The sequence below is a fragment of the Dysidea avara genome, chromosome 12, assembly GCF_963678975.1.
Source record: "Dysidea avara chromosome 12, odDysAvar1.4, whole genome shotgun sequence".
Taxonomy (NCBI): Eukaryota; Metazoa; Porifera; class Demospongiae; order Dictyoceratida; family Dysideidae; genus Dysidea; species Dysidea avara.
The window spans coordinates 13,594,152-13,621,983 of NC_089283.1; the positions used below are offsets into that span (position 1 = coordinate 13,594,152).

Genomic DNA, 27,832 nt, shown 5'->3' on the forward strand with positions numbered 1-27,832 from the left:
TAACTCTGTACGTAGCTGTCACTCTGATTTCTTTCATGCCATCTAAAAGCACTGCTGTGATAGTTAATACCAATTTTCAAGTTATTCTACCATGGTTTACCATTGTGAAAATTTATCAGATTCATAGCAAACTTGGTACATGACTTCATCCTTATAATTATGCTCTTTATCTGTGCTATATTCAAAGCAATTGGGTTAATCATGGTATTTCATAACAACATGTGCAAAAAGAAGAAAACCTTTCCGCCACCCATAAATAAATCCCTTAATTAAGAAAGAATAAAAAACAAAAAATAAAATTTTGAATGGCTGAAGTGAGTTAAACATATTAGCATGTGGCAGCCTGCCCTGTTTATAATTGGCGGGTGGGGGTAGGCTTACATCAAATATATGCCAGCATAATAAAAAGCATGTTAGGCTAGCATATAGGTGGATATTTCAAACTATAAATGGATACATGCTAATAGAGCAGTCAGTACATAGCTCCTTAAATCAATATTTTCTAATAGAACAGTTACTTTGTTGTAAAATACTCTAATAGAGCATTCGCTGATTAAAATGTTCCAAAGAAATGTAGGGAACACTGGAGAGCATAATAGGTAAATTTTGGAAAGTCCTGATAGTATTTTGGGCGAATTATAGTGCATATTTGACTCAGGGGGAGGATGCTTGCAGTGCTGAAATTCATACATATGTGACCGGATCTGCAAGAACCCCATATGTTAGCACATTTTTCAAATTCCATTTTGTTACGTTTTCTTTATCTAGATAGTTACAGGAATGGTCAACCAAAGTTTCAGCTCTAGAAGCCTTGAAGTTTTGAGCTACAGAGTGGCAACAACAGGAAGATTGATTTGTACAGTGACAATACGGAAAAAACTACAGGCACTTAATTAAATGGTCATAACTTATGAATGCAGTTCTCTGCTAAGACGAAATTTACACCATTGGATTCTCCATGAACAGGTGAATCCATTGCTGGGTATGTTTTGCCTTCCAGGCTGTTCCTATGACCAGGGCAAAGGCGAAAATGTGAGAAAAGAACAATAGTAACTTCTGAGCACTGACACGAAACAAAGATTTACGAACTCCTTTTGCCTTGTAGATCATGGTGGTACCAAGGTAGTTGCCATTACCACTGTGAAACAAGCACTCAAAAAAATTACCGAATTTTTTTTTCGATTTTACAAATATTTCACCCATTGCATTTATTGCATTATACTGTAAAATTAGGCTTGCGCTAACGTATGGGATTCTTGCAGATCCGGCCACATAAGATTTTGAATAATTTTACCATATCCTAGTTAGAGGATGCAATGTTCATGTTCACCTCAATTATTAAAGGAAAACTTTGTTTTACTCTGTAGAACTTATCTAGTACTATTGCAATATATGTGACCAGATCTACAGGAACACCACATGTTAACACACTTTTCAAATTCCATTTTCTTTATCTAGATAGCCAAAGGAATGATCAACCGAAGTTTCAGATCTAGAAGCCATAAACTTTCAAAGTTACAGTGCTTTTGAAGTGGCAACAACAGAAAACTCGATTTGTACAGTGACAATGCAGGAAATAAACTACATGAGCTTAATTAAACGGTCTTAACATTACGAATGCAGTGCTCTATTGAGATGCAACTTATACCATCAGCTTTCCATTAACAGGTAAATCCATTGCTGGGCTAGTTTTGTCTTCCAAGTCCTTCCTACAACCAGTGCAAAGGCAAAAATGTGAGAATAAAAATAATAGTGAAAAGCTTCTCCAATGCAAGGCAGACTAACACTCATATCTTGTGCCTACTTGAGAGTACTTACATGAAACAAAGATTTTCGAGCTTTGTTTGCTTTAGGGATCACAATGCTACCAGGATGTATGCTGTTAGCCACTTAATCACAAAAAAGCGCTATGAATTTACGGGTTTTTAAAATTTTATTTTAGTGATTCTTCGTGTGCATAAAGAAGAATACCATTCCAACAGAGAAATGACAATGATTTCTACCGCGTTGTAAAAAATCTCACATGCCTTTTACTGTATGAACACTTTCATACTCTCCATGAACAGGCAAATCTGGTAGTCAATGGCGGATCCAGGATGGGGCATTTGGGGCAAATGCCCCCCCCCCCTCCACCTTGTAGAGGAGCCAGCCATGCTTCTGATTAAAACAGCTAGTAAATTTTATGTCAGGCCAACCGAGATCAGTTTAAAACTTACGAAAATATGCAAATTTTACTAGCATTTATTACAAATTCACCTGAGACCAAGGCGAACGAAGTCAAACTAATTGTAAAATAGTTACCCAGCACCTTCGTGCGTACTAAGCGCCTCTAAAAATAATTATCGTGTTGCTGTTATTTAAGACATCCAAAGCCTTTTAAATAGTTTTAAGACTTCACAACCATCTGAAAAGGCCAAAATGGCAAATATCAACAGTGAGACACCACTAAGAGGTGATTATTTGCTGCTTTAAAAAAGCAGCACTGAACTATAGAGAATATGGTTCTCCCCATGCATGCAACCACCTACAACTTACCCTGTTTGTGCCCCTCCCCTAGCCAGCTCCTGGATCCGCCCCTGGTAGTGTATAGACTTCATTGATTTGAGCCTTAAAACATGTAAAAAAAATTATGTGGCACACATATTGTTACCAGCAAAAAGGCTTTCACTCAATTAAATGTCAATAATAAGTCATTGGTTTAGCCTGTAAAATGTTACATACTTTTAAAAGTGACTGACCAATATTTGCTTATTTCTCTTACGAATGTGTTACACATGACATGCACCAACAACTAGTCTGTACTTTTTAATACAGTACTAGTCACTTGATTACTACTCGTAGGGCTCACCTGGTATACAAGGTGAAACTGGAGAGACTGGAGAACAAGGACCAATGGTGAGTTACAGCAAGAGTTCATAATATATATACTAAGGAGAGTATCCTACTCTCATATACCCCTGTAGAAAGGCGTATCGTGAAGTTATGACGTAACAACAAGATGTTGTGGTTTGTGACGTACATGTAGCCGTAAAAGTGCAAGAATCGTTAGCACCGTTTCACACTTGCGACGCTCAGGATAGCCGTATTCGCGAATGGCCTAGTAAGAAACGCCTACGAAGTGGTCTTAACCCATGAAGGAACGATTGTGGTTGGGTGAGAAACGCTTAGAGCTGGAGTTAATTTGGTTGCTAGCGACATTGGTAGGCATGCGTTCAATCGATACCATGTTCAACTAATGACATCATTAATTATACAAAGAAAAACGGGCGAACTCAGAAGTGTTACATCATAACTTCACGATACGCCTTTCTACAGGGGTATATGAGAGTAGGATACTCTCCTTAGTATATATATTATGAACTCTTGGTTACAGGTTATAGAGCATTTTTAACTGTAGCTGTATTTATAAAAAGCCATGCAGGTTTTTACTTTAGCTGTTTAAGACCAAAATTCATTTTATAGATCAGCTACTACAAATACTACACAACAATTTACAGTGTATTTGTATACAACAAATGAACATACTATTTGTTTTGTTGTATGTAGAACAGTATGTATATACTATATACGTAGATGCTGTTTTTATAGGGTCTTGTTGGTCCCATGGGAGAACCTGGACTAATTGGTCTACCAGGATTGAATGGTACTCGTGGACCTCAAGGAGACAAAGTAACAACACTCTTCATTGAAGTGATTTACTTGTACACAACGAGTGTATACTATTTAGGGCAATCAAGGTGACATTGGCCCTGTTGGAGTAAAGGGACAGAAAGGTGAACAAGGAATACAGGGACCAGATGGAATGAACGTATGTCAGTGTGTGCCTAATAATTATATAAAACACAGACATACTATAATGTACGTACATTTACAGGGTTCTCAAGGAGATGTAGGACCAAAGGGAGATAGAGGAGACACTGGGGCTCAGGGTATTCAGGGACCAGAAGGTCCTCAAGTTAGCAACCGGTATCTCAAGTAGTGCACAACTAAGTTATACTCATGGTAGGGTGCACAAGGTGATATGGGAATCCAAGGTTCGCCAGGAGTGAATGGATCAATAGGACCTCAAGGACCAATTGGTCCAATGGTATGTATATGTACTGTACAAGTGAATTTTAAATTGTTCGCTATGAGTTAAGTGAAATCTTCCTTTATCTAAATACTACTGGGTTGGTGCCAATATGCATAATATTTATATTCAAGATTTCCACTGTAGTTATGATATGCTAAATCTGTACAGTCATGTACTTCACAGTAGTGAATGATGTATTAGTCTCCTCCTGTTGTTACAGGGTCCTCAAGGCATGCCAGGAAGAAATGGGTCAGCTGGTACTCCTGGATTACCTGGTACAAATGGAAGGATTGGTGGAGTTGGTGCTAAGGGACAGAAAGGCGAACAAGGAGCAAAAGGAGCAACTGGTCCTGAAGTGCGTACACCAAAACTGTCATTCATCCATTCGTTTTGGAATTCCCTAATAGTGCAGTTAATAACTATATTTTTATGTTGTATCTTACATTCATATTTACTGAACGTTTTTGCCACCAATCTAATAACTCTACATTTGCTGTAGGGACGACAAGGGAGACGAGGTATGGTCGGTACTCCAGGAGCAGTTGGTGACACTGGTCTACAAGGCCCAGAAGGACCTGAGGTATGTAATACTATAGTGTATGGGGATTCAATACAGTATATTGTGTATAAATTATGTACCATTGGCATCTAGTAATATAGAACCAAAAATTAATATTGTAGTTTTAAAATGTAATTCATTTTGGTGAGCAATCTCTGGTTTCTGCACACATGATTTATAGAAGTCGTAATTATTTGGAATGAATATTGCTTATCTACTATATACTACAGGGTATGAAGGGTGAGCAAGGTCTACCTGGGACGATAGGAGTTAAAGGTATCCCTGGTGATGAAGGGCCAGCAGGAGTTCCAGTAAGTTTCAACTTATTCCTGTATTCATTAATATTAATAATAACATAGGGACCACCTGGCACAGATGGAGTAAAAGGAGAGAAAGGAGCTGTCGGAGAAACTGTAAGTTATTTATTTTAGAAAAACAACAGGAAATTGTTCTAATAGAACGTACATTTTTATTACACCCAGTGCTTTATAACACTAAGTCACTGTCAGTTGATAGGTCATATAAACCATAGTTTAAGAATCAGAACAACTGTTTCTAAAACAGGTTGATGTGCTATCTCTAAAAACCAGTTTTCCAGTTAATTTCCTTGCCCAGGTACCAAATTATTGAACCATACATGTGTTAGGTGCATTTAAGAATGGTGATTTTTTGCTTTGTAATAATGGATGCAACACTGTCTATCTACATTTTCGTATGCTTCATGATAAAGTAATCAACTGTTTAATAAGTGACGGCTGTATTAGAATATCTCAATCTTAAGTGTATTTTTATGTAAATTGTGGACTTTAAAATGCTAGAATAATTTTCAATATTCTTTTATCCTATTTTTATTCCCAGGCATAATCCTACCTCACACACTGACTGCTTTCAGCATACTTTTTGCTCACATGTAAAGAATGAACACAACACACACACACACGCACACACACACACACACACACACACACACACACACACACACACACACACACAACTTTCCCAATGCAATTACAAAAAAAACAGATGCACCTGGTTAAAAATGCGTTATTATATCTCAAGATTATTGCCCAGACATTTATTTCTATTGACTAAAAAGAGAATTTATATGGGACAAGTTGTAATTCGAGGCAACACAGTAAGCAAGCATCTACAATGGCATATTAACACATATTCATATACGATACATCATTAAGAACATTAATACTGGTTTACCTGTTAGGGTCCTGAAGGTGTACCGGGTGATGTTGGTAATACTGGAGAACCAGGAGAGAAGGGAATGAATGGTGATACTGGGGAGAATGGTACAATGGGTGAGAAAGGAGAGAAAGGTGAAAGAGGAATCCAAGGAGAACAAGGCCCACAGGTAACTCACACTTATATGCAGCAGCAACAAAAATAAAAACAAAAGAGATGTTATTAAGCATATTCTGTGTAAATAGGGTATAAGAGGAGAGGTTGGAACAGTGGGTGAAGAAGGACCTGCTGGGCTAAATGGAACTGAAGGACCACCAGGACCAGAAGTGAGTATTGTAATAGTTAAGGTCACCCAGAGACTTTTCTGGGCTTGGATGCTTATAAGTTTGTTACTTTTGCTACTTTGATTCACGTTACATGCCTGTTATTCAAACGTACTCACTTTTCTATATTGTATATTGTAGTATAGCTTTCATTGTACATGACAATAATATAATGTCCTCGTTCTCTTTAGGGCCCTGTTGGTCCCAAGGGGGACATGGGAATGAATGGAACAACTGGACCTCCGGGAATACAAGTAAACACATTGTAGTTTTATTTTTATGCAGAATAGAAGTTAACATTTTTGGTAGGGTGAACAAGGACCTCGTGGTTTCCATGGCAGTATGGGGTTTAATGGAACAGAGGTAAGTTCTCAGCATATCTAAAACAGAACAATTATTTTCTAGAATGACAGGGAGCACCTGGACCTCCAGGAGAGATGGGACCACAAGGAGAACTTGGACCTATGGTATACAGCTATACTTATTTGCAATAATATGGATATTATGTATATTATTATTATGCTACATGCTAGGGTCCTGCTGGTGATACAGGTAGTCGTGGGCCAAGAGGACCCCAAGGGCGTCAAGGTAATCAAGGCCCTGCTGGTGAAAAGGTATGCAAGATTGGCGTTTAGCTTGTAGTTGCTTATTGTCAGTAAATGTGTAGGGAGAGCAAGGAGACCAGGGCCCTCAAGGAATACCAGGAACTATTGGAGTGAAGGGGATACCTGGAGATGAGGGACCATCTGGAATGCCGGTATGAATTTGTTATACATATACTCTGCAATTTAAGTTGTAGCTGGTCCCGTATGAAGACTGCTGTATGCATAGAGATATAATGTTTGAGAGTAGGTAATGCAAGGAATTTTGTGCAGTTTACAGTTTTAGACAATAGTATGCAGAATTTACTTTGATGTGTAGAGGTCCTTATTTACAAAAAAAAAACCTGATATCAGGTCTCTTATTGGTAAGACACCTGAACTCAATAGGACACTTGTTTACAACCACAATGAGACCCACAGTAATGCAGTTATAGCCTCTTGTGGACGATTAGTATTTAATACATCAGTAAACACCAAGGGAAATGAAGCGATTGCGAACTGATTGTCAGGCCTGCTGATTGTAATACTCAGGTACACCTGTTTTCTGTAGCTAGCTGGAGATTAAACCATTGTGGTAGTGGCCTTAGCCATTAATTCAGTTAGTGGCCTTCGTTGTAGCATACTACATTGCATTCTGTAGACCTAGACAGCCATGCTGGCACTGGCTGTGCCCAAGGTAATTATTGACGTCACCAATGGTTTTAAATCCTTGAACCTATTACAAGTGTTTAACTATTATCAAGGAGATAACCAATGTACATTGCACTAGAAAAAGTTGACAATCATGATTTACTTCAATAGAACATGCAATTATCCAACAAAATTCCCTAATTGAGCAGTCATTAAATTTCAGATTGTCCACAAATTAAGCCTCTATTATTGATGATTTAATATTTGTGTAATGACAAGTCTGTCTACTAGGGTTTACCAGGCACACCTGGTGAAGCAGGATTACCAGGTTTGAATGGCACCAGAGGAGATACTGGAATACAAGGACCACCAGTATGTCACGAATGAACACAAATAACTATCAGTAACGCTGTTGTATCCCGTTTAGGGCCCACAAGGTCCAATAGGAATACCTGGAGAAGATGGTGAAAATGGAACTATGGGGGAACCAGGTCTCCCAGGGATGCAAGTTAGTGCTTTATCTGTTTTTTTTTTATTATAACTGATACTTGAGTTAAGGTACGTTCATAATAACACTAGGGTCCTCCCGGAATGCCCGGTGAAATTGGAGATCCAGGATTAAATGGAACTGATGGACTTCCAGGCCCTGTGGGACCAAAGGCAAGTACCCATGAACACATAGAGCATTTTGTATAAAATAAACACTACTACAGGGTATGAAAGGTGAACCAGGAGATATGGGCTTGCCAGGCGACAATGGTACTGATGGGGAACCTGGAATTGATGGAAGAGATGGAGAACCTGGTCCCCCAGGGTTTAATGGTACTGATGGACTGTCCGGACCTGCTGGACCACAAGTGAGTTGTGGCTTTTTAGAAAGTGCACCATCATTAATTTTGCTAATGACTAAATTGTGCAAACGATGCTGGCTTTTGTTGAGACGGTCACGTATGTATAGCAATACATACATCCTGCAAAAGTGATTTTAGCTTTCAATGAACAAGGATTTTTGACACTTGGGCTCCATTGTAGCAACATTTGTAGTACTAAAAAAACACTAAAGTGTTAGTAAAATGTTCAATGAAAATAAAAGCAAAAAGCTAGCAGAAGATAGTTTTGATCCATCGACCTCTGGGTTATGGGCCCAGCATGCTCCCACTGTGCCACTCTGCTTCACATTAAAACACTGTAAATTGTATATGTTCTTAAACAGTCATGATATTTGTCTTTGTGTAGGGTGAACCAGGTATTCCAGGTGTTAATGGTACCATTGGAACAGAAGGACCTCAGGGTATGACAGTAAGTGAACACCTATTGATATAGTGTTACTATAAGCATTGCTCACCTTACCATAGGGAGAACCAGGCCCTATAGGGCCGGAAGGACCACAAGGGGAGAAAGGTGATAAAGGAGACACTGGAGAAATTGGTCCAGCTGTAGGTATCCCTGATACTGTTGTGTGTAAGTTTAATGTGTTGTTGTTTACAGGGTTCTGTGGGAGCACTGGGTGAACCAGGATTAAATGGGACTGAAGTTAGTTACTCCTTTGTATGTGCATGTTGTAATAATGTACTACTTAAAATAGGGAGAACCTGGTGAAATGGGACCTGTTGGAATGCCTGGCCCACCAGGTATTAATGGATCGATGGGGCCACCTGGATTGAATGGTGCCAAGGTATGTTATATGTGTTAGTTTTGTGGTTCATATACCAATGCCATTATACATACAGTGGTTGCTTTCAGGTTTTCCTTAAGCTCTTAAAATGGAGTATAAACATTGCATTATAGTTTTCCGAATGTAATATTTTATAGGGAACTAATGGTTCTATGGGTTTACCAGGATTACCAGGCTCTGATGGACCATCCGGTCCAATGGGACCAATAGGAGACACAGTATGTGATTGTATTTTTGTGATGTGAAAACTGTGTATCAGATGGTTGTGCATGCAAGTCATGTCAGAGTATCTTGTTTTGTTTCTTAAATCTTTTTGCTTACTTTATTGAACTGAAATGCTGTTATAAAGGTTACCTGATATGTAAGGATCCTGTAGCACAATTGGTAGTGCATCTGACTCCAGATCAGAAGGTTGTGTGTTCAAGTCACATCAGGGTCATTTTTTACAGTCTGATCATTTTTTAATCATGAAAGTAGTTGCAAATGGCCAAACTGTATGTTGTTCCTTTTACTCTTTTACCAAAGGGATCCTGTAGCACAGTTTGTACATGACAAAACTGATGCCACAAGTATATTCCTCTTAGTTTCTTACCGAAGGGACCCTGTAGCACCAATGGTAATGCATACTTGACTCCAGAGCAGAAGGTTATTTGTTCAAGTTGCATCAGGGTCACAAATTTATGTTTCATTTTTTGATGAAGTTGTTAGCATACAGTACAATAGTACTGTATATTAGGAATTATGAGGTTTTGTTTTTTCTGGCCGAGCCTCACAATACCTTCATGACACCTTGGCAGTATTGGTTAGGTATAACCAAGCCCAAAAGTGCCTTCAGTATGACCTAAGATACTACCAATAGGTTGCTGCAATTTTTTTATAAAATATTATTTCGTGGAATTTCTACTAACTGACTGCCAAACTAACTGACTGACTGATGCTTTTAGAGAAGCGTAACTCAATAACGGTTGAGACCACAAGCTTGATTTTTCACTGTTTGACGCCACTTCAGCACAACTGGTGCCTTTTGGCATACTGCAGTATGTACAATGTATGCTTCATGGACTTATCTGTATCCTCCTTTGTATCCAATCTGCTAAGTACCTCGGTCTAACAATTTCAGGTAATTTGTCCTGGTCCACACATATTTCAGGAATTGGTTGAGCAAACTCTGTCTTGGCATTTTTTCAACATAACTTTGGTCAGTGCACACAGGATGTTAAAATTAAATGCTACCAGACATACATCCGTCCCATCTGTTGGTCACCCCACTTACGTACACACTAAACATTCACCAAATTGAGATGATTCAAAGGAAGGCTGCCAGATTTGTATTTAGCAATTATTCTTGATATTCCAGTGTTACAACTATGCTAAATCAACTTGATTGGCAATCATTGAAGAGACGAAGAGTTGATTCGATTTTGGCTATGTTTCACTTACCCGAGAAAGAATTGATTCTTTCATGCATTCATTTTTTCCAAGAGCAATCCGATTATGGAATCACCTACCTGATCACCTTGTGGAAACTGATAATTTTAAATCTTTACTAACTACTTAATTAACATTTAGTTTGTTAACTAATCATGTACATTATACTCGTGATTGAGGTCTGTACATTATACAGTAATAATAATAATAATAATAATATCCTATTTATCTTTGCTGACAGTGCAAGGTGTTGATTCGTGGTGGTGAGCACCAATTAATGGCTTCCTACTTTTGTAACGGGTTCATCTGAGTTTTCCGTTGTGACTAGATTGATTGCAGAGGTCCTGCCCGTAGTGTTCTTCATTTGTAATACTGGGTAATGGGCTAAACATAGCTGAAACTAAGCGTAATGGCCACTTCACTATTTCAGTAATTGATAGTTTAGGGTGCACATTCAGGCAAAAACGGCACCATTCTTTCTTCTACTGTGGTATGCATGAGTTTTACCAGTCATAATAATGTTGCAAACACAGTAAACAAACAAGTATAAGGAAAAATTAAAGTTTGATTAGGGATCATAGAAATAAAGAGTAGCGAAACAAGCCTACACCAGATTTAATCCTAATCCAGTTATGGGTACAGGCTGAATTAGGGATTTAGTATGTCTTCAGGTGTAGACTACCTTTTATTCCGTGATCCCTAATCGAGCTTAAAACTCTGATTGTTTTCTTATATCCTTGTCATAAACATATTTCTCTTTAGTGAGTTTTCAATAGGACCCTGTAGCACAATTGGTAGTGCGTCTGGCTCCAGATCAGAAGGTTGTGTGTTCAAGTCACATCAGGTTCACTCATTTACATTTTTTCTGCTATTTTCTTTTTCTCATGCAAGTATTGCATTTGTTACCATACCCAAAGTGACCCTCTGGTATGGCTAATATTACGTATTACTCCAGATTTCTGCAGAAGGTTCTGCATTTAAATCACATTTGAATCACGATTGACTTTATATTTTTCTCAGAAGCATTTACACAATATATTCCTCTTGTCTACCTCAAAAAAGGTACCCTGTAGCACAATTAATAGTGTATTTGACTCCAGATCAGAAGGTTATGTGTTGAAGTCACATCAGTGTCAGTGCTTTTTCCTAGCTTATATTTAACTGGGTGACCGATACTATGGAATCTTAAATTCCTAAAAGATTTTGAAGCTACGTACTTTAGTAAAAAGAACAATTAGGTGATAATGATGGGAATTTCAAGCTAGCATATAAGTCTTTAGTTCTGATACAACTTCAATACATTAAAGGTATAAAGTCTGCTTTAGATGCTCATGTTGTATACAACAACATTTTATCCAGTAATTGATTCCCCTACTCATGGTGAACAGGATGGTGCAAATTTTAACTCTGTGTGTCACTCTGCCCGTACGGTACAACTGTTTAGTAAGCACCTGTAATTTATATTCCCTATACTTGCTGTACAAATTGATTTTTCTGTTGTTGCTGCTGTAACTATTGCCAGAGCATGCAAGTAGAGTATAAATATTTAATAGCAAAGAATTCGAAAAATGTGCAATTGTGTAGGATTTTCGCAGATCCGGTCATATTTATCTAGACAACTTTTGTCAAACTTCAGGAACAAAAGTGTTCAGATAACACTGTATTATTTTATTTATTTATTTATTATTAATACTGTGCAGACCTCCATTAGGGAGTATAAAGCACAGATACATGCAAGAAAACAAAATGTACAACATTTTAGACTATATAGCTGGATTAATACAAAAATAGTCTACAATCCTTTTCTGAAAGTCATCTACATTGGTTGCTTCAATTACAGTAGCTGGGAGGCTGTTCCATATTTTGATAGTGGCAGGGAAAAAAGAGTGCAAATAAATGTTTAAGTGGGCTGATACCTGTCTGAATCTGTAAGAGTGCCCTCTTGTACATGTGGTTATTGGCATAGGAAGGTGGTAACTGGAAATGGATGTTTCATTATGTAATATTTTAAAAAGCATGATAACCCGTGAGATTTCTCGCCTACACTCCAAAGATGTCCATCCAAGTGAGTTTAACATCCCTGTGACACTAGACATAAAACCATAATCACCAGTCACAAATCCTGCGGCTCTACGCTGCACCGACTCAACTAAGTTTATGTTTTTATTTGTAAAAGGTGACCACACAACACTAGAATATTCAACAACTGGTCTCACCATAGATATATAGCAGGCTTCTTTCACCCTAGCTGGGCAAGAACTAATGTTTCTTTGTAAAAAAACCCTAACTTGGTTTGCTTTATTAACAATTTTCTTAATATGTTCATTAAATGTTAAATATAATGCTCATCCAGAATAACTCCCAAATACTTTGCATTAGGCACTGATCTCACCTCCTCACCATCCATATGATAACAATACCTTGAGGGGTTTTGTTTGTTTGTAATGCGCAGTAGCTCACATTTGGATAAATTAAACGTCATTTGCCATGTTTTTGCCCATTGTGTTAGTGAATGCAGGTCTTGTTGTAAAATATCATGATCTGCAGCAGAATGTATTGCTCGATAGAGCAACACGTCATCAGCATAAAGCCTAACAGATGATTTAACATTACCGGGTAGATCGTTGATATAGCAGAGGAATAATAATGGCCCTAAGACCGTCCCCTGAGGGACTCCAGATATCACATTACTAGGGCTACTGCTATATCCATTTATAATCACTTGTTGAGTTCTATTTGTCAGAAAATTCTGAATCCAATTGAGGGTATTGTTACGAATCCCATAATGTGATAACTTATGGCACAGACGTTGGTGTGGAACTTTATCGAACGCTTTCTTAAAATCTAGTAACAGCACATCAGTTTGCAAGCCTGAATTCAGATTTTGTAGAAAGTCATCCACAGTTGATAGAAGTTGGGTTTCACAAGAGTGACCCTTTCTAAAACCACTCTGATTATTGCATAAGATATTATTATCCTCCAGGTGTTTATAAATCTAATCAAAAACAGCCAAGCTGTAAAAAAAGGTGCGGCCCCCAAAAAGGCCATGGTGAAAAAAGATGTGAAATCCAAGGTGGCGGCCAAGAAATGGCTGTGATGGTAGGTTAATGGTTACATTTTAATAACGACAATTCAGGTAAATTTGGTGCCAAGACCAAGCGGCACAAAATTCACCTGAATTGTCGTTATTAAAATGTAACCATTAACCTACCATCACAGCCATTTCTTGGCCGCCACCTTGGATTTCACATCTTTTTTCACCATGGCCTTTTTGGGGGCCGCACCTTTTTTTACAGCTTGGCTGTTTTTGATTAGATATCACTTCTTTTTGTATTTGTATACTGCAAAGCCGGCCTATGGCTGGCTTTGGGGCTTTTTTAACCCATGTGTTTTTTTCTTCACTACAGGAAGAAGAAAAGAACTTAAAGAAGAATTTTAGTACTTCAATTATTTTTGATTTTATTAGTAATTATACAAATTATATACATATATTTATTACATGCCCATTATTCCCCACAGGATATTTTTTTGCAGCTGATCTCTCTACTGGGTGACTTGAAATGTAGCTGAACTATATACAGGACGGTTTCTTTGTAGCTGAACTATATACAGGATGGTTTCTTTGTAGCTGAACTCTCTACAAGGTAACCTCTTCTAGCTGGTCTCTCTACAGGGTATTTTGTTTCTAGCTGAACTCTCTACAGGGTGATTTGTTTGCAGCTGAACTCTCTACATGATGGTTTCTTTGTAGCTGAACTCTCTACAAGGTGACTTCGTCCAGCTGATCTCTCTACGGGGTGATTTGTTTGCAGCTAAACTCTCTACATGGTGGTGTCTTTGTAGCCGAACTCTCTACATGATGGTTTCTTTGTAGCTGAACTCTCTATAAGGTGACTTCGTCTAGCTGAACTCTCTACAGGGTGATTTTTTTGTAACTGAACTCTCTGCAGGGTGATTTGTTTGCAGCTGAACTCTCTACATGATGGTTTCTTTGTAGCTGAACTCTCTACAAGGTGACTTCGTCCAGCTGATCTCTCTACGGGGTGATTTGTTTCTAGCTGAACTCTCTACAGGTGATTTGTTAGCAGCTAAACTCTCTACATGGTGGTTTCTTTGTAGCTGAACTCCCTACATGATGGTTTCTTTGTAGCCGAACTCTCTACAAGGTAACTTCTTCTCTACAGGGTGATTTGTTGTAGTTGAATTCTCTACAAGGTGGTTTGTATCAGGCTGAACTCTCTACATGGCGGTTTCTTTGTAGCTGAACTCTCTACAGAGTGATTTGTTTGCAGCTGAACTCTCTACATGATGGTTTCTTTGTAACTGAACACTCTACAAGGTGACTTCTTCTAGCTGATCTTTCTACAGGGTGTAGCTGAACTATCTACAAGGTAACTTCTTTTAGCTGATCTCTATACAGGGTAATTTGTTTGTAGTTGAATTCTGTACAGGTGGTTTCTTTGTAGCTGAACTCTGTACATGATGGTTTCTTTGTAGCTGAACTCTTTACAAGGTGACTTCTTCTAGCTGAACTCTCTATATGATGGTTTCTTTGTAACTGAACTCTCTACAAGGTAACTTCTTCTAGCTGATCTTTCTACTGGGTGATTTGCAGCTGAACTTTCTACATGGTGGTTTCTTTGTTGCTGAACTCTCTACAAGGTGAATTCTTCTACCTGATCTCTCTACAGGGTGATTTGTTTGTAACTGAACTCTGTACAAGTGCGTTTTTGTGGGTGATCTCACTGCAGGTTGATTTGTTTGTAGCTGAACTCACTAAAGGGTGATTTTGCTTGTAGCTGAACTCCTTGCATTGTATCTAGTTTATAGCTGATCTCTGTACAGGGTGATTTGTTTGTAGCTGATCTCTCTACAAGTTGATTTGTGTGTAGCTGATCTCTCTGCAGGTTGATTAATTTGCAGCCGATCTCTCTACAAGGTAATTTGTTTGTAGCTGAACTGTCTGTAAAGTGATTTATTTGTAACTGATCTCTCTGCAGGTTGATTTGTTTTAGCTGAACTCTCTACAGGGTGATTTACTTGTAGCTGAACTCCTTACATTGTGTCTAGTTTCTAGCTGATCTCTCTACAGGGTGATTTGTTTGTAGCTGATCTCTCTACAAGTTGATTTGTGTGTAGCTGATCTCTCTACAGGGTAATTTGTTTGTAGCTGAACTCTGTACAAGGTGCTTTTTTGTAGGTGATCTCACTGCAGGTTGATTTGTTTGTAGCTGAACTCACTAAAGGGTGATTTGCTTGTAGCTGAACTCCTTACATTGTGTCTATTTTCTAGCTGATCTCTCTACAGGGTGATTTGTTTGTAGCTGAACTCTCTATAAGGTGATTTGTTTGCAGCTGAACTCTCTACATGGTGGTTTCTTTGTTGCTGAACTCTCTACAGTGTGTTTTGCTTGTAGCTACTCTCTACAGGGTGATTTGTTTCTAGCTTATCTCTCTACAGGTTGATTTGTGTGTAACTGATCTCTCTACAAGCTGATTTGTTTGTAGCTGAATTCTCTGCAAAGTGTTTTGTTTGTAGCTGACTTCTCTTCAGGGTGATTTGTTTCTAGCTGATCTCTCTACAGGGTGATTTTTTTGTAGCTGACCTCTCTTCAGGGTGATTTGTTTCTAGCTGATATCTCTACAGGGTGATTTTTTGTAGCTGACCTCTCTTCAGGGTGATTTGTTTCTAGCTGATCGCTCTACAGGTTGGTTTGTTTGTAGCTGAACTCTCTACAGGGTGATTTGCTTGTAGCTGAACTCCTTACATTGTGTCTAGTTTCTAGCTGATCTCTCTACAGGGTGATTTGTTTGTAGCTGATCTCTCTACAAGTTGAATTGTGTGTAGCTGATCTCTCTGCAGGTTGATTTGTTTGTAGCCGATCTCTCTACAAGGTAATTTATTTGTAGCTGAACTGTCTAAAAGGTGATTTGTTTGTAGCTGAACTCTCTGCAGGTTGATTTGTTTTAGCTGAACTCTCTACAGGGTGATTTATTTGTAGCTGAACTCCATACATTGTGTGTAGTTTCTAGCTGATCTCTCTACAGGGTGATTTGTTTATAGTTGATCTCTCTACAAGTTGATTTGTGTGTAGCTGATCTCTCAGCAGGTTGATTTGTTTGTAGCCGATCTCTCTATAGGGTAATTTATTTGTAGCTGAACTCTCTATAAGGTGATTTGTTTGTAGTTGATCTCTCTGCAGGTTGATTAGTTTTAGCTGAACTCTCTACAGGCTGATTTGTTTGTAGCCGATCTCTCTACAGGGTAATTTGTTTGTAGCTGAACTCTCTACATGGTGGTTTCTTTGTTGCTGAACTCTCTACAGGGTGTTTTGCTTGTAACTGATCTTCTCTACAGGGCAATTTGTTTGTAGCTGATCTCTCTACAAAGTGATTTTTTTGTAGCTGACCTCTCTTCAGGATGATTTGTTTCTAGCTGATTGCTCTACAGGTTGATTTGTTTGTAGATGAACTCTCTACAGGGTAATTTACTTGTAGCTGAACTCCTTACATTGTGTGTAGTTTCTAGCTGATCTCTCTACAGGGTGATTTGTTTGTAGCTGATCTCTCTACAAGTTGATTTGTGTGTAGCTGATCTCTCTGCAGGTTGATTTGTTTGAAGCCGATCTCTCTACAGGTAATCTGTTTGTAGCTGAACTCTCTATAAGGTGATTTGTTTGTAGCTGATCTCTCTGTAGGTTGATTTGTTTTAGCTGAACTCTCTACAGGGTGATTGCTTGTAGCTGAACTCCTTACATTGTGTCTAGTTTCTAGCTGATGTCTCTACAGGGTGATTTTTTGTAGCTGAACTCTCTTCAGGGTGATTTGTTTCTAGCTGATCTCTCTACAGGTAGATTTGTGTTGATTTGTTCATTGCTGATTGCTCTAAAGGTTGATTTGTTGTAGCTGAACACTCTGCAAAGTGTTTTGTTTGTAGCTGATCACTCTAAAGGGTAATTTGTTTGTAGCTGAACTCTCTCCACAGTGACTTGTGTGTAGCTGAATTCTGTGTAACTGAATTCTCTAGAGAGTGACTTAATTGTAGCTGAATTCTCTACACAGTGCATGACTTGTTTATAGCTGAACTTTCTTCAGTGTGACTTGTAATGTTCTGAATCTCTATAGTGATATATTTGCTTAACTCTCCACATGGTGACTGTCTTCTTGCTGAACTGTCTATAAGATTAACTGTTTGCAGCTGAACTCCCTACAGAATAACTTGTGATGTAATAAAATTCTATAATGGAGTAAATAAATTATCCGAATGCTCTATTAGGGTGACTGTTCTATTAGAGTATCTCGATCTCGCATTTGCTACACGGAGTTGGCTTTAGAATCATAACTCAGTAGTTTGTAATCCGATTCTTCTGTACTACTGCAAGGACTTTCTATGAAGATTATTCCAGCTATACACCGATTTTCAGCTCATTGCTCTAAGCGGTTTGCCTAGTAGGCGTCAAAACTAATACTTTTTTTATTCATAAAAATCGATCGCGTAATTGTGACACAGGTTGGGTTTTGTGTCATATCTCCGTGGTCTTTATCTCGATTCCTTTCAAACCACCAAAAGGCACTCCTACGATGGTTACTCCATCTACATAGCAATTTTCAACTCATTCCATGAAGCGGTTTACCCTGTAGGCGTGACAACAAATCGATCTTGTTTTACGCGAATAATCGGTCATAACTCCTGAACCATTCATCGGATTTGTACCAAAGTTGATGCTAGGATTCGCCTTTGGACTCCCTTTCTGTGTGCCAAATTTCAAGGCGATCGGAGTACGCGTTTGCTTGTTATAGCAATTTTTGCAAGTGTGCGAAAAGACAAAGAAGAAGAAAAAAAAAACGAAGAAAAAAAAAACGAAACTTTGGCAACTCGTATCTCGGAAATGGCTGGAGCGATTTCCTTCAAATTTGGAATGTAGACTCCCTTGGCTGGCGGGCAACTGTGTAGCAAATTTGGTTCCAATCAGATAAGTGATCACCGAGATACAAAGGTGTGAAAATGACGTTTTCGTTCTTCCTGTCAATATACTCACGGTGTGGCGCGCTGGCTTCTTGGGCCGCACGACACACTATCGTGTGTCTTGATGTTAGAACTAATAATATGCTCGAACACTTTACAGCATATGCATGTTAGGGAAACCGGCCGATAATTCAATGGGCAAGACCTATCGTCTTTCTTATATATTTGAACCACATTTGCATTCTTCCAATCATGAGGTAATTGACCTTGTTCCAATGATGCCTTGTAAATCACAGATAAGATGGGTCCAAACTCAAAAGCAAGTTCCTTTAGAAGTCTAGTTGGAACCTTATCAGGGCCAGGAGCTTTAGATGTATCAAGATTCTCTAAAGATGAATAATGCCCTCTGTACTGATGTCTATGGTAGGCATTTCTTGGTATGGTGTGCCATCTAGAACAGGCACCGTTGATGTGTCCTCACTTGTGAAGACCGTGGTAAAAGCCTCATTGATTAAATCTGCCTTGCCTTGTGGGTCACTAAAAACAATTCCATCATCCTGTAGAGTTGCCACACCACAGTGATCATTCCTTTGTGATTTGATAAACGACCACAATTTCTTTGAAACTGATCTTCCTTGTCCGGCCAGATTATAAATATAATTATTATATGCTCTTCGACATTGCTGTTGTGACTCCTTTTTAATTAGGTTATACTGTAACCAATCTAATGACAAACCAGATTGGCGAGCACGTTTGTACAATCGATGTTTACGACGAGATAAAGATCTGATATGACGATTAATCCACGGTTTCTTGGCACTAGATGTTATTTGTTTAGTTGGAATTGTGCTAAGGCACTTATGACATACATTCTTAAACTCTTCCCATAAACTATTGATTGGAGTAGATGGAGAATAATAATCAGTAAGAAAAATGGAGCATAAATTCTCTGTCATCTGATGGAGTTGTGACATGTCCACTCTTGACCACTGATATATGTTACGTTTAACTGGAGGACCTGTCTGAGCAGAGGTCAAGGATTTAATAAGAACCGCTTCGTGGTCACCAATTCCGGGAATAGGGTAACATCCACTAAGAAGGGAAGGTCTATTTGTACAAAAAATATCCAAAATATTATTTCCTCTAGTTGCAAACTTTACAGTCTGTGTGAAGCCGTAATCATTTATAAGCTCTAAAAATGTGTCACAGAAGGAAACGGGGTATGAACCATGCTTTGCTACATTATTTTCCCAGTCAATATTAGGCAAATTCAGATCACCACCTATCCACATAGGTACATCACTATACTGCTGCATCAAATGTTCCAAGTCCTTGCATAATGTTTGTAAATATTCAAGGGTACTATTTGGTGGTCTATATACTGCACACAGTACTAAGTTGGTTGAACCAGTCAACTCAACAATAGCAGCCACTATTTCACACTGAGAGTTGGTTGGAATTTCTCTGCTAACATACCCATCACCACATGCCAAGAAAACGCCACCAAACCCATCATCCCTGTCCTTTCTATATATATTATAATTATGTGGGAAAATTTCACTAGAATACAAAGAGGGGGATAGCCAAGATTCTGTTCCAAAAACTATATTAGGGGCATAGGTATCAATAAAACTATTAAAGGATGCCTTTTTAGACTTTATGCTCTGACAATTAATCACAGTTGCACTTATTGTACTACGTCTGCGTTGCTCAGTGGTACGGAGGGTTGTGTCATCATTTACTTCTCCCTCCGTACAATTTTCCCGTTTTTTATCCTGTAGTTGTTTCCTTCCTTATTCATTTCAGCTAACTGTGCCCTCAATGCTTTGTTCTTTGCTTGCTCTGCTGGAGTAAGATCTGGTGTTACAAACACCTTACGTACATCTTCAGGGTTTCCAGAACCCCTCAATTTCATTTTATTCCTGAGCACTGAGATCTTTTCTTCAACAGAGCTAACTGCTATTTTTAACAATCGGGGTTTAGCTTGTACTCTGAATGACTAAGCTGTTGGTCATATATACCAAATGTACTGTGATGAACACTACAAAGCTTACAAATAGCTTTGCTGTGTGCTTAAGTGTATATGTATATTTTGAATGCCACTGTATCATGTTACTAATCCATACTTTATAGGGACCTAAGGGACAGAAAGGTGAACCAGGTTTAGATGGTGTAGATGGAATGAATGGGACCGATGGAGAACCAGTAAGAAAGCTACACACAGTGATTACTGACACTTGTTTGTATGTGAACAGGGTCCTCAAGGAGACATAGGAAGAATAGGCCTACAGGTACAGTATGTATAAACAATTTAGTACACTCATCAACTGTAATATATCACTATAGGGCCCCTCTGGTGAGCCAGGTGTGAATGGCAGTGATGGCAGTCGTGGGCCACGTGGAATGAGAGGAGAACGAGGTAGAGCTGGAAACCCAGGACCACCAGGAATGCCGGTATAGTTATCGGAACTTACAGTGACTTACATGTGTGATGTTTTAAATTTCAGGGGAATGATGGTGATTCAGGTATGCAAGGTGATAGGGGTTCTGAAGGACCCATGGGTCCACCAGGAGAAATGGTAAGTTATTTCATCTAACACTATTACAAATATTTTATAATCTATTTCAGGGTCCTCGTGGTGAAAGAGGTGCCACAGGCCAACCAGGCACACCAGGACGTAATGGCACTATGGGACCCCAAGGAGAACCTGGAGTAATAGGCTTGAAGGGAATTCCTGGGGATCAGGGTGAACCAGGACCACCTGTAAGATAACCTGTTCCATGATAACTTGTTCCATAAATCAACATTTAACTTTTTTGTTTTAGGGAGAATCTGGCACTCCTGGTATGCCTGGCATGATTGGTGCTCCAGGAGAAGGCAGTAATATCACTGAAATTGCTATTGTAAGTTCTTACACTAAACTGCTTACAGTATTTATCTATTTATTTATAGCGATTGTGTGGAGAAGAAGTATTACCATTCCTAGAAAATGATACAGAAATTTTCCAAAATGTAATCGTATTATTATTAGTGTTCTTTGTGCATTTATCTATTTCTACATACAACAGGGTGTGTGTCGAACAGTCAACAGTTCTGACCAAGTGGTTAGCCAAGTGTAGCTATAGTATTTGTGATAGATGTTACTCATTGCAGGGTGAGCCAGGACCTCCAGGAGCTGATGGAAGAGATGGTCGCCCTGGTGAACAGGGTGAACCAGGACCGATGGGGTTACCAGGTGATCAGGGCGAACCTGGCCCACAGGGACCAATAGTACAGTGGATTGATACTTTATTGTGTGTCATAATTACTGTATAATACAGGGGCTAGTTGGGCCAGAAGGGCCTCCTGGAATAAATGGAACAGAAGGATCACAAGGACCAATGGGGTTACCTGTAAGTATAAGTTGTTTAATTATTCTGGTGTGTGTGTGCATATATGAGCACGATGGATCAGTGGAATCATTGACACTATGACCTGAGAGGCTAAGTGGTGGTAGGTGGTACACTAACTAATATGCCCAGCCTCTCGTCTTGTGCCATTAAGATCACCACCTCCTTCATCTCTGCTGGGGCTTGTGCTTTCGTTGTACTCTACTGTGTAACAGTTGTGGATGGAGACCTGTCACAGCAAAACGACTTTGTCAGCAATTGTTTTAACCTTTTTAGTACTGTATCTGTACTGCATATAGAAAAGAGCGAAACAATAATAAAATCAAGCTAGTGAACCATACTCAAGAGAGTATTTATGTACAAGGTGATGAAGGAAAAGACATACCAATCTGTGCCATACAATAATGTACAGGAATATTAAGAAATAAGTTATTCTGCATCTTCAGTTTCCTCCACAGTTGTTAATCTTGCTTACAAAGTATCCTGAGCCGATCTACTCAAATAAAAGCATGTAGCTATAGATTATTAGTATATTCCTCTTTACGTTCTTGCTAAAGGTACCTTGTAGAACAATCGGTAGTGTGAGATCAGAAGGGATCACTGATTTTACTTTTTCTTATATTGAAGTATTTGTACATGATGAAACTCTTTTCCAATAAATGTATTCCTCTTTACCACATTATTAAAGTGATTCTGTAGCACAATTGGTAGTGCGTCTGACTCCAGATCAGAAGGTTGTGTGTTCAAGTCACATCAGGATCAATTTTTTTTTTACGTTTCCTCATTTTTACTTATAAAGTATTTGTGCATGGCCCAAACTGTTGTAGTAAATATCATACAATCTGTATATTAGGGATCATGGAGATTTGGGTTTTTCTGGCCAAAAAAATCACCCCAAAACCAGCTTCTCAATACCATCCTGATTCCTTGGCAGTATTGGTTAGGTATAACCCACCTTCAGTATGACACTAAATATTGTACCTCTTTACTATTGTGCCAAAGGGATCCTGTAGCACAATTGGTAGTGCATCTGACTCCAGATCAGAAGGTTGTGTGTTCAAGTCACATCAGGGTCACTATTTTTTATGTTTTGTATTTGCACATGGTCAAACAGTTGCCATAAATATTTCCTGTATACCTAAGGGATCCTGTGGCACAATTGGTAGTGCATCCAGTGTGTTCAAAATCACTTGAGAATCAACCACGTTTTAAACAGTTGACAAGTCCAGTAACTAGTTCATATTTGTGTTGATTTTGTTTATTTGTGTACAATTAACATTTTATACATTTTAATTTCATTGACTTCTTACATTTTGACTTCTTATTTTTATGGACAACCTGGTATATTGTTCTAGGGAATTGATGGAGCAGATGGCATACCTGGTGAACCAGGAGTCAATGGCAGCACAGGACCAATTGGGCCAACAGGAGAGAGGGGACCACGTGGTGAACGAGGAATGAAGGGGAATCAAGGTGTCAGAGGCAGAACTGGACCTCAGGTATTTTTCTATGTAATATTCACTTAAAGTTGCTTCTCTCTCAATACACGTGACTATAATGTTATAGCTACGTATTTGGATAACTTTGCTGTTGGCAAACCCGTTTATATGCACTGTACCTGTGTAGCATAATATTATGTGTATATTATGACTTTGTAGGGTGCCATGGGCTTTGGTGGTGAACCAGGGGAGAATGGCACTGCAGGACTCCCTGGACCTAAAGGAATGGTAGGAGAGCCAGGCACTATCGGACTAAAAGGAATTCCTGGTGATGATGGTCCCCCTGGTCCACCAGTGAGTAATTCTACAACTTATCACCAGTTATGATTTGTTCTTGTTGCAATAGGGATCACCTGGTGTTCATGGTATAAATGGAACAATAGGGCCAATTGGCCCACAAGGACCAATGGTAGGTTTTTACAAATGAATTTGTTTACTAATAAAATGTGTTAATTTCAGGGCCCGCCAGGTGAGCCAGGAAATGCTACAGATGGATTACCTGGTGCTGATGGACCATCAGGACCAGTGGGTAAGTATTAAATAATTTGTGAGTCAATTACAAAACCACATTGCAAACCAAATTGAGTGATTTTAGTATCATATTCACATAGGAACTAGTCTAGTATATTTATACCTATACATGAATTTGACAGATGATAGCTATGAAATATTGTGCGAAAATCATAGTGTAGTAATGTATTTAATGGAGTTATGTATGTATGTGTAAGCCCCATATTGTAGTTTGTCTGAAATAACTCTTAGATGTACATTCATGTTAACTGATATATGTACGTATGTGTCATGTAGTTATTGTTTGATCAGGTCCACCAGGTATGGCAGGTGATCCGGGACCACAAGGACCAGTTGGCATGACTGGTGAAAGAGGAGAACAGGGACCTACTGGATTAAATGGAACTACGGTAAACCTTACCTGATTGTACAATAGTGTGTACTTTGAATTCTAATGTGACATGCAACGTTACCGGAGTTCTGTACATAATACCTTAACGAGGAGTATGTATACATTCCTAAAACTGAGGATATACATATATACAGCATTTGTATAAGAGTGTATTATATTGCTGAGTTGTACTAACTTTGAATTACAAAAAAAAATCTCTTCACTATCTAACTTGAATTAGGGACCACCAGGTGTTGGCTCAATAGGACCACAAGGTCCTCAGGGAGAAGCAGGAACACCAGGAGAAATGGGTGTGAAAGGAGAGAAAGGTGAAGTTGGTGAAGGTATACAAGGTGAAAAGGTATGAAGAAATACATCATAGTTTCTGTGTGTACACAATTAACTTAATAGGGACAAAGAGGAAGCCGTGGTATGTCTGGTCCACGTGGTCAGAAAGGAGAACAGGTAATTGTATATCAGAAATCTGTTTGTATGCATGCGTTTGTGTTTTCAGGGAGAACAAGGTCCTCAAGGCTTAATGGGATTACAAGTAAGGCACTTACATCATGCTAGGAGGTGTACTGATATTTATTTTTGTAGGGGCTTAATGGAAATAACGGAGTTCCGGGAGTTCCAGTAAGACACCAGCAGCAATAGTACACATGATTTTTATTTGCTATTATGTGTAGGGTTTCCCAGGTGCTGGCGGAACTAAGGTATGACTTTGTTCTTGGTATGCCATGCGTGACTTCAATATAACAACTAGGGTGAAAAAGGAGACAGTGGAGGTGGTAATGGTGGTGCTGGCTTACCTGGCCCTCCCGGTCCCCCTGGACCTCCAGGACTACCAGGGATGGATGGCATTAATGGCACTATTGATAATGAGACTGGAATTGTGGGCCCTCAAGGGCCTAAAGGAGATTCTGGTCAGAATGGCACTGGAATACCTGGGACACCAGGTCCTCCAGGACCGAAGGGTGAAGCAGGATTACGAGGATTACCTGGATCATCTCTGGTCAGTACTTCATTGTTTATAGTTAATAAATATTTTGCCAGTATTCCCAAAAACTACTAATTAGAGAGGTGTAGTGGGTTTATTTCTACCACATTTATTGTGTCACAGGTAGCTGTGTGAAGGTACAATGAGCTGTGGTCTAAATACTGTACAACAGGAAAGTTTGGTGGAAGGTAAATTTACTTTGGCAAGAAAAAGTTTGGCAAATTGGTTATAGATTTGGATTGGACAAAAGATTTGGTAGATTTTTGTTCAGCTCACTCGCTAAACTCGCCAAACTCACCAAACTTTTCTACTATACAATAAGTTACAGGTTCTATGGAATTGAGAAACCCTCAGGCCCTGTAGTAGCACCCGAGTGAATATTATGTAGTTACTCTGTTTAGTTAGTACTAGTCCATGATGAACATTGTTGCTTTAATAAACTAGAGGTGTTGGAAATATGCTCTTACAATTTTGAAAAATAATGCTAATAGGATAAAAGAAATGAATTTACTCAAACGTTTTATCTACTTTAGAGCAATACAAATATGATTGAGATACTCAAATAGAGCAGTGTCTTACTCTTATAGAATAGTCAACAGAATAATAGTCACACTTACCAAGTATTACTGTTTGTGTGTTGTTTGATAATATGTATCATGTGATACACTACTTAGTAGCTATGTGTGATATATACACTTTAGATACAAATCAGAAACCGTGTTGATGATTTAGATACTAATGCACTACCAGGCTCAGTAGTAATGGTTATTGAGGATGAATCACTGTATGTTTGTACACCACTTGGTTGGTTTAAAGTAAAGGTTAGTGTAGTCTCTTGCTTGTGATACACTACCTTATGGATGGGTGTGTAGATGGAGCCTGTGCCAGGCAAGAATGTTGGACCACCAATAAACAACACGTGTGGAAATGGCATCAGAGAATTTCCAGAAGAATGTGATCGTGACGATTTTGGATTTTATACTTGTGCTAATGTCCAAACTAGAGGGTATCTAACAAAGATGTTGCTTTCTTCTTTGTTTTGTTTAATTCCTTGTCTGTTTTCTTTAGATCTAGTGGTAACCTCAGTTGTACTAATGAATGTAAAATAAACTCTTCAGATTGTACCATTACAAAGGTAACTTATAAAAGAAGCTACATCTACATCAGTTATTATTAACACAGCTGTTACTCTATGCTGTGTCTGAAGTTCACAATGGCAATTTTAGTGGCTCATTTGGAGCAGACCAATTGTGTTATATTGAAGCAGTTCAAAATGAAGAACCTGGAGGTTTCCTAGCATTTTTGTCAGCAACTAACCGGCCATTATACAGCATCATTCGAGAAGAATTCAGACACTTACCAATTGTTAATACAAGAGTATGTTATAAATAGTACTGTGTCTATTGTGTTATTGTTATTGATGCAGCAAGAAGTTTTATTTGATTCATGGTATGATGTGATTAATGGTACTAATGGAAGACTAAATAGCAACACAGCTATTCACACTTTGGATGGAACGGAGCTTCCGAATGACTCAGGGTAAACATAAGCCAAGATTTTGCTGGTAAATATTTTTATATCTAAATAGTTTCCGTATATGGCATGGCTCTAATGGTCGAGGAGAGATCTCAAATAACTGTAATGATTGGACCACCGGTGATCGTGGAAGAGGAGCGACGTCAAGTAGATCGAATGTTTTGTTGTCCACAGCACGAGCTAGTTGCTCAGAAGAACATTATTTGTTGTGTATACAGGTTGTCCGACAATGACCTCAATTACCTAATTCTCCGTCATTTATTTCAAATACTATATCACTATACGTAGCTATATTTAATGTAAATCTCGTATATTTTTTTTATTTAAAGAAATCAATTATTTCTCATCTTACATTCCTGATCATGTCAAGGAACTACAGCATATCTATGACTCCTATAGGATGAGCATCAATTTATAAATTAATTGAGTGAGGCACCTGGCATAGACATCACTGTTGAAAAAATATGACATATAAGTTAATTAAATTTTGTTGACTTGTGATTAACTTGAAAAGTGGGTGCAATTGTATCTAGAATTTCTATAATTTTTATTAACATTTGATTCATCAAAGCTGTGGTCCTACGTGGATTTATCTACTTATGGTAGAGATGCCAGATTGAGTTCCAGTAATCCACGGCTTTAGTCCTGGTTTGGAGATGCCACTGTCAGAATCATTTGAACCTATTGCATTGTTACTCAACTATGGAGATGAATGTGTGAGGTGATCACCAGCTACAGCATATACATTCCATTCAGGTACATACTTAAACATGAGACTACAGGATAAGTAATTTTCTACTGCTAATGTCAGAAAGATTTGGTAAGTGCTTCAATTTTTGTATCTCAAAGCATCTACGTTCATACAAATTGTAAGGAATGGAGGGGACATTAAACCTCTCAGACTGCTTGCTTAGTAACTTACGCACACACATACAATTTTCCTTGTCATTCCCACCAACTTCTATTATGTAGATATACTTAGTATATAGTTATTGTTGTCCGAGGACTCCACATAGATTTATTTCATCTTGATACCACTCACTTCAACAGTTAGGTA

General features: G+C 38.6%; 1 protein-coding gene and 4 non-coding genes across 5 annotated transcripts in view; all 5 read left to right on the forward strand.

Annotated features, from left to right (window-relative positions):
• Window positions 1-27,126, forward strand: part of LOC136240217 (collagen alpha-5(IV) chain-like) — a 36,128-nt gene extending 9,002 nt beyond the window's left edge. Inside the window, exons 14-65 of the mRNA XM_066031134.1 lie at window positions 2,842-2,895; window positions 3,589-3,669; window positions 3,728-3,808; window positions 3,875-3,955; window positions 4,007-4,087; window positions 4,293-4,427; window positions 4,572-4,652; window positions 4,862-4,942; window positions 4,991-5,044; window positions 5,851-5,994; window positions 6,071-6,151; window positions 6,340-6,402; window positions 6,458-6,511; window positions 6,562-6,615; window positions 6,682-6,762; window positions 6,816-6,905; window positions 7,672-7,752; window positions 7,808-7,888; window positions 7,960-8,040; window positions 8,094-8,237; window positions 8,617-8,679; window positions 8,736-8,816; window positions 8,869-8,913; window positions 8,966-9,055; window positions 9,193-9,273; window positions 20,583-20,654; window positions 20,705-20,740; window positions 20,796-20,903; window positions 20,957-21,028; window positions 21,079-21,213; window positions 21,276-21,353; window positions 21,403-21,462; window positions 21,519-21,554; window positions 21,604-21,720; window positions 21,771-21,842; window positions 23,195-23,338; window positions 23,498-23,632; window positions 23,685-23,747; window positions 23,798-23,867; window positions 24,161-24,258; window positions 24,481-24,600; window positions 24,651-24,704; window positions 24,754-24,789; window positions 24,840-24,875; window positions 24,929-24,955; window positions 25,006-25,254; window positions 25,941-26,060; window positions 26,112-26,245; window positions 26,308-26,374; window positions 26,422-26,616; window positions 26,666-26,778; window positions 26,828-27,126. Of these exons, the coding sequence (XP_065887206.1) occupies window positions 2,842-2,895; window positions 3,589-3,669; window positions 3,728-3,808; window positions 3,875-3,955; window positions 4,007-4,087; window positions 4,293-4,427; window positions 4,572-4,652; window positions 4,862-4,942; window positions 4,991-5,044; window positions 5,851-5,994; window positions 6,071-6,151; window positions 6,340-6,402; window positions 6,458-6,511; window positions 6,562-6,615; window positions 6,682-6,762; window positions 6,816-6,905; window positions 7,672-7,752; window positions 7,808-7,888; window positions 7,960-8,040; window positions 8,094-8,237; window positions 8,617-8,679; window positions 8,736-8,816; window positions 8,869-8,913; window positions 8,966-9,055; window positions 9,193-9,273; window positions 20,583-20,654; window positions 20,705-20,740; window positions 20,796-20,903; window positions 20,957-21,028; window positions 21,079-21,213; window positions 21,276-21,353; window positions 21,403-21,462; window positions 21,519-21,554; window positions 21,604-21,720; window positions 21,771-21,842; window positions 23,195-23,338; window positions 23,498-23,632; window positions 23,685-23,747; window positions 23,798-23,867; window positions 24,161-24,258; window positions 24,481-24,600; window positions 24,651-24,704; window positions 24,754-24,789; window positions 24,840-24,875; window positions 24,929-24,955; window positions 25,006-25,254; window positions 25,941-26,060; window positions 26,112-26,245; window positions 26,308-26,374; window positions 26,422-26,616; window positions 26,666-26,778; window positions 26,828-27,008 (4,671 nt within the window). The 3' untranslated portion in view covers window positions 27,009-27,126. The remainder of the gene's footprint in view (window positions 1-2,841; window positions 2,896-3,588; window positions 3,670-3,727; window positions 3,809-3,874; window positions 3,956-4,006; window positions 4,088-4,292; window positions 4,428-4,571; window positions 4,653-4,861; window positions 4,943-4,990; window positions 5,045-5,850; window positions 5,995-6,070; window positions 6,152-6,339; window positions 6,403-6,457; window positions 6,512-6,561; window positions 6,616-6,681; window positions 6,763-6,815; window positions 6,906-7,671; window positions 7,753-7,807; window positions 7,889-7,959; window positions 8,041-8,093; window positions 8,238-8,616; window positions 8,680-8,735; window positions 8,817-8,868; window positions 8,914-8,965; window positions 9,056-9,192; window positions 9,274-20,582; window positions 20,655-20,704; window positions 20,741-20,795; window positions 20,904-20,956; window positions 21,029-21,078; window positions 21,214-21,275; window positions 21,354-21,402; window positions 21,463-21,518; window positions 21,555-21,603; window positions 21,721-21,770; window positions 21,843-23,194; window positions 23,339-23,497; window positions 23,633-23,684; window positions 23,748-23,797; window positions 23,868-24,160; window positions 24,259-24,480; window positions 24,601-24,650; window positions 24,705-24,753; window positions 24,790-24,839; window positions 24,876-24,928; window positions 24,956-25,005; window positions 25,255-25,940; window positions 26,061-26,111; window positions 26,246-26,307; window positions 26,375-26,421; window positions 26,617-26,665; window positions 26,779-26,827) is intronic.
• Window positions 9,422-9,494, forward strand: Trnaw-cca (transfer RNA tryptophan (anticodon CCA)). Its single transcript has one exon. It is a non-coding gene; the product is annotated as a tRNA-Trp (tRNA).
• On the forward strand, window positions 11,259-11,332 carry Trnaw-cca (transfer RNA tryptophan (anticodon CCA)). The gene has a single exon. It is a non-coding gene; the product is annotated as a tRNA-Trp (tRNA).
• On the forward strand, window positions 22,529-22,601 carry Trnaw-cca (transfer RNA tryptophan (anticodon CCA)). Its single transcript has one exon. It is a non-coding gene; the product is annotated as a tRNA-Trp (tRNA).
• On the forward strand, window positions 22,843-22,915 carry Trnaw-cca (transfer RNA tryptophan (anticodon CCA)). The gene has a single exon. It is a non-coding gene; the product is annotated as a tRNA-Trp (tRNA).
• Window positions 27,127-27,832: the final 706 nt, after the last annotated feature.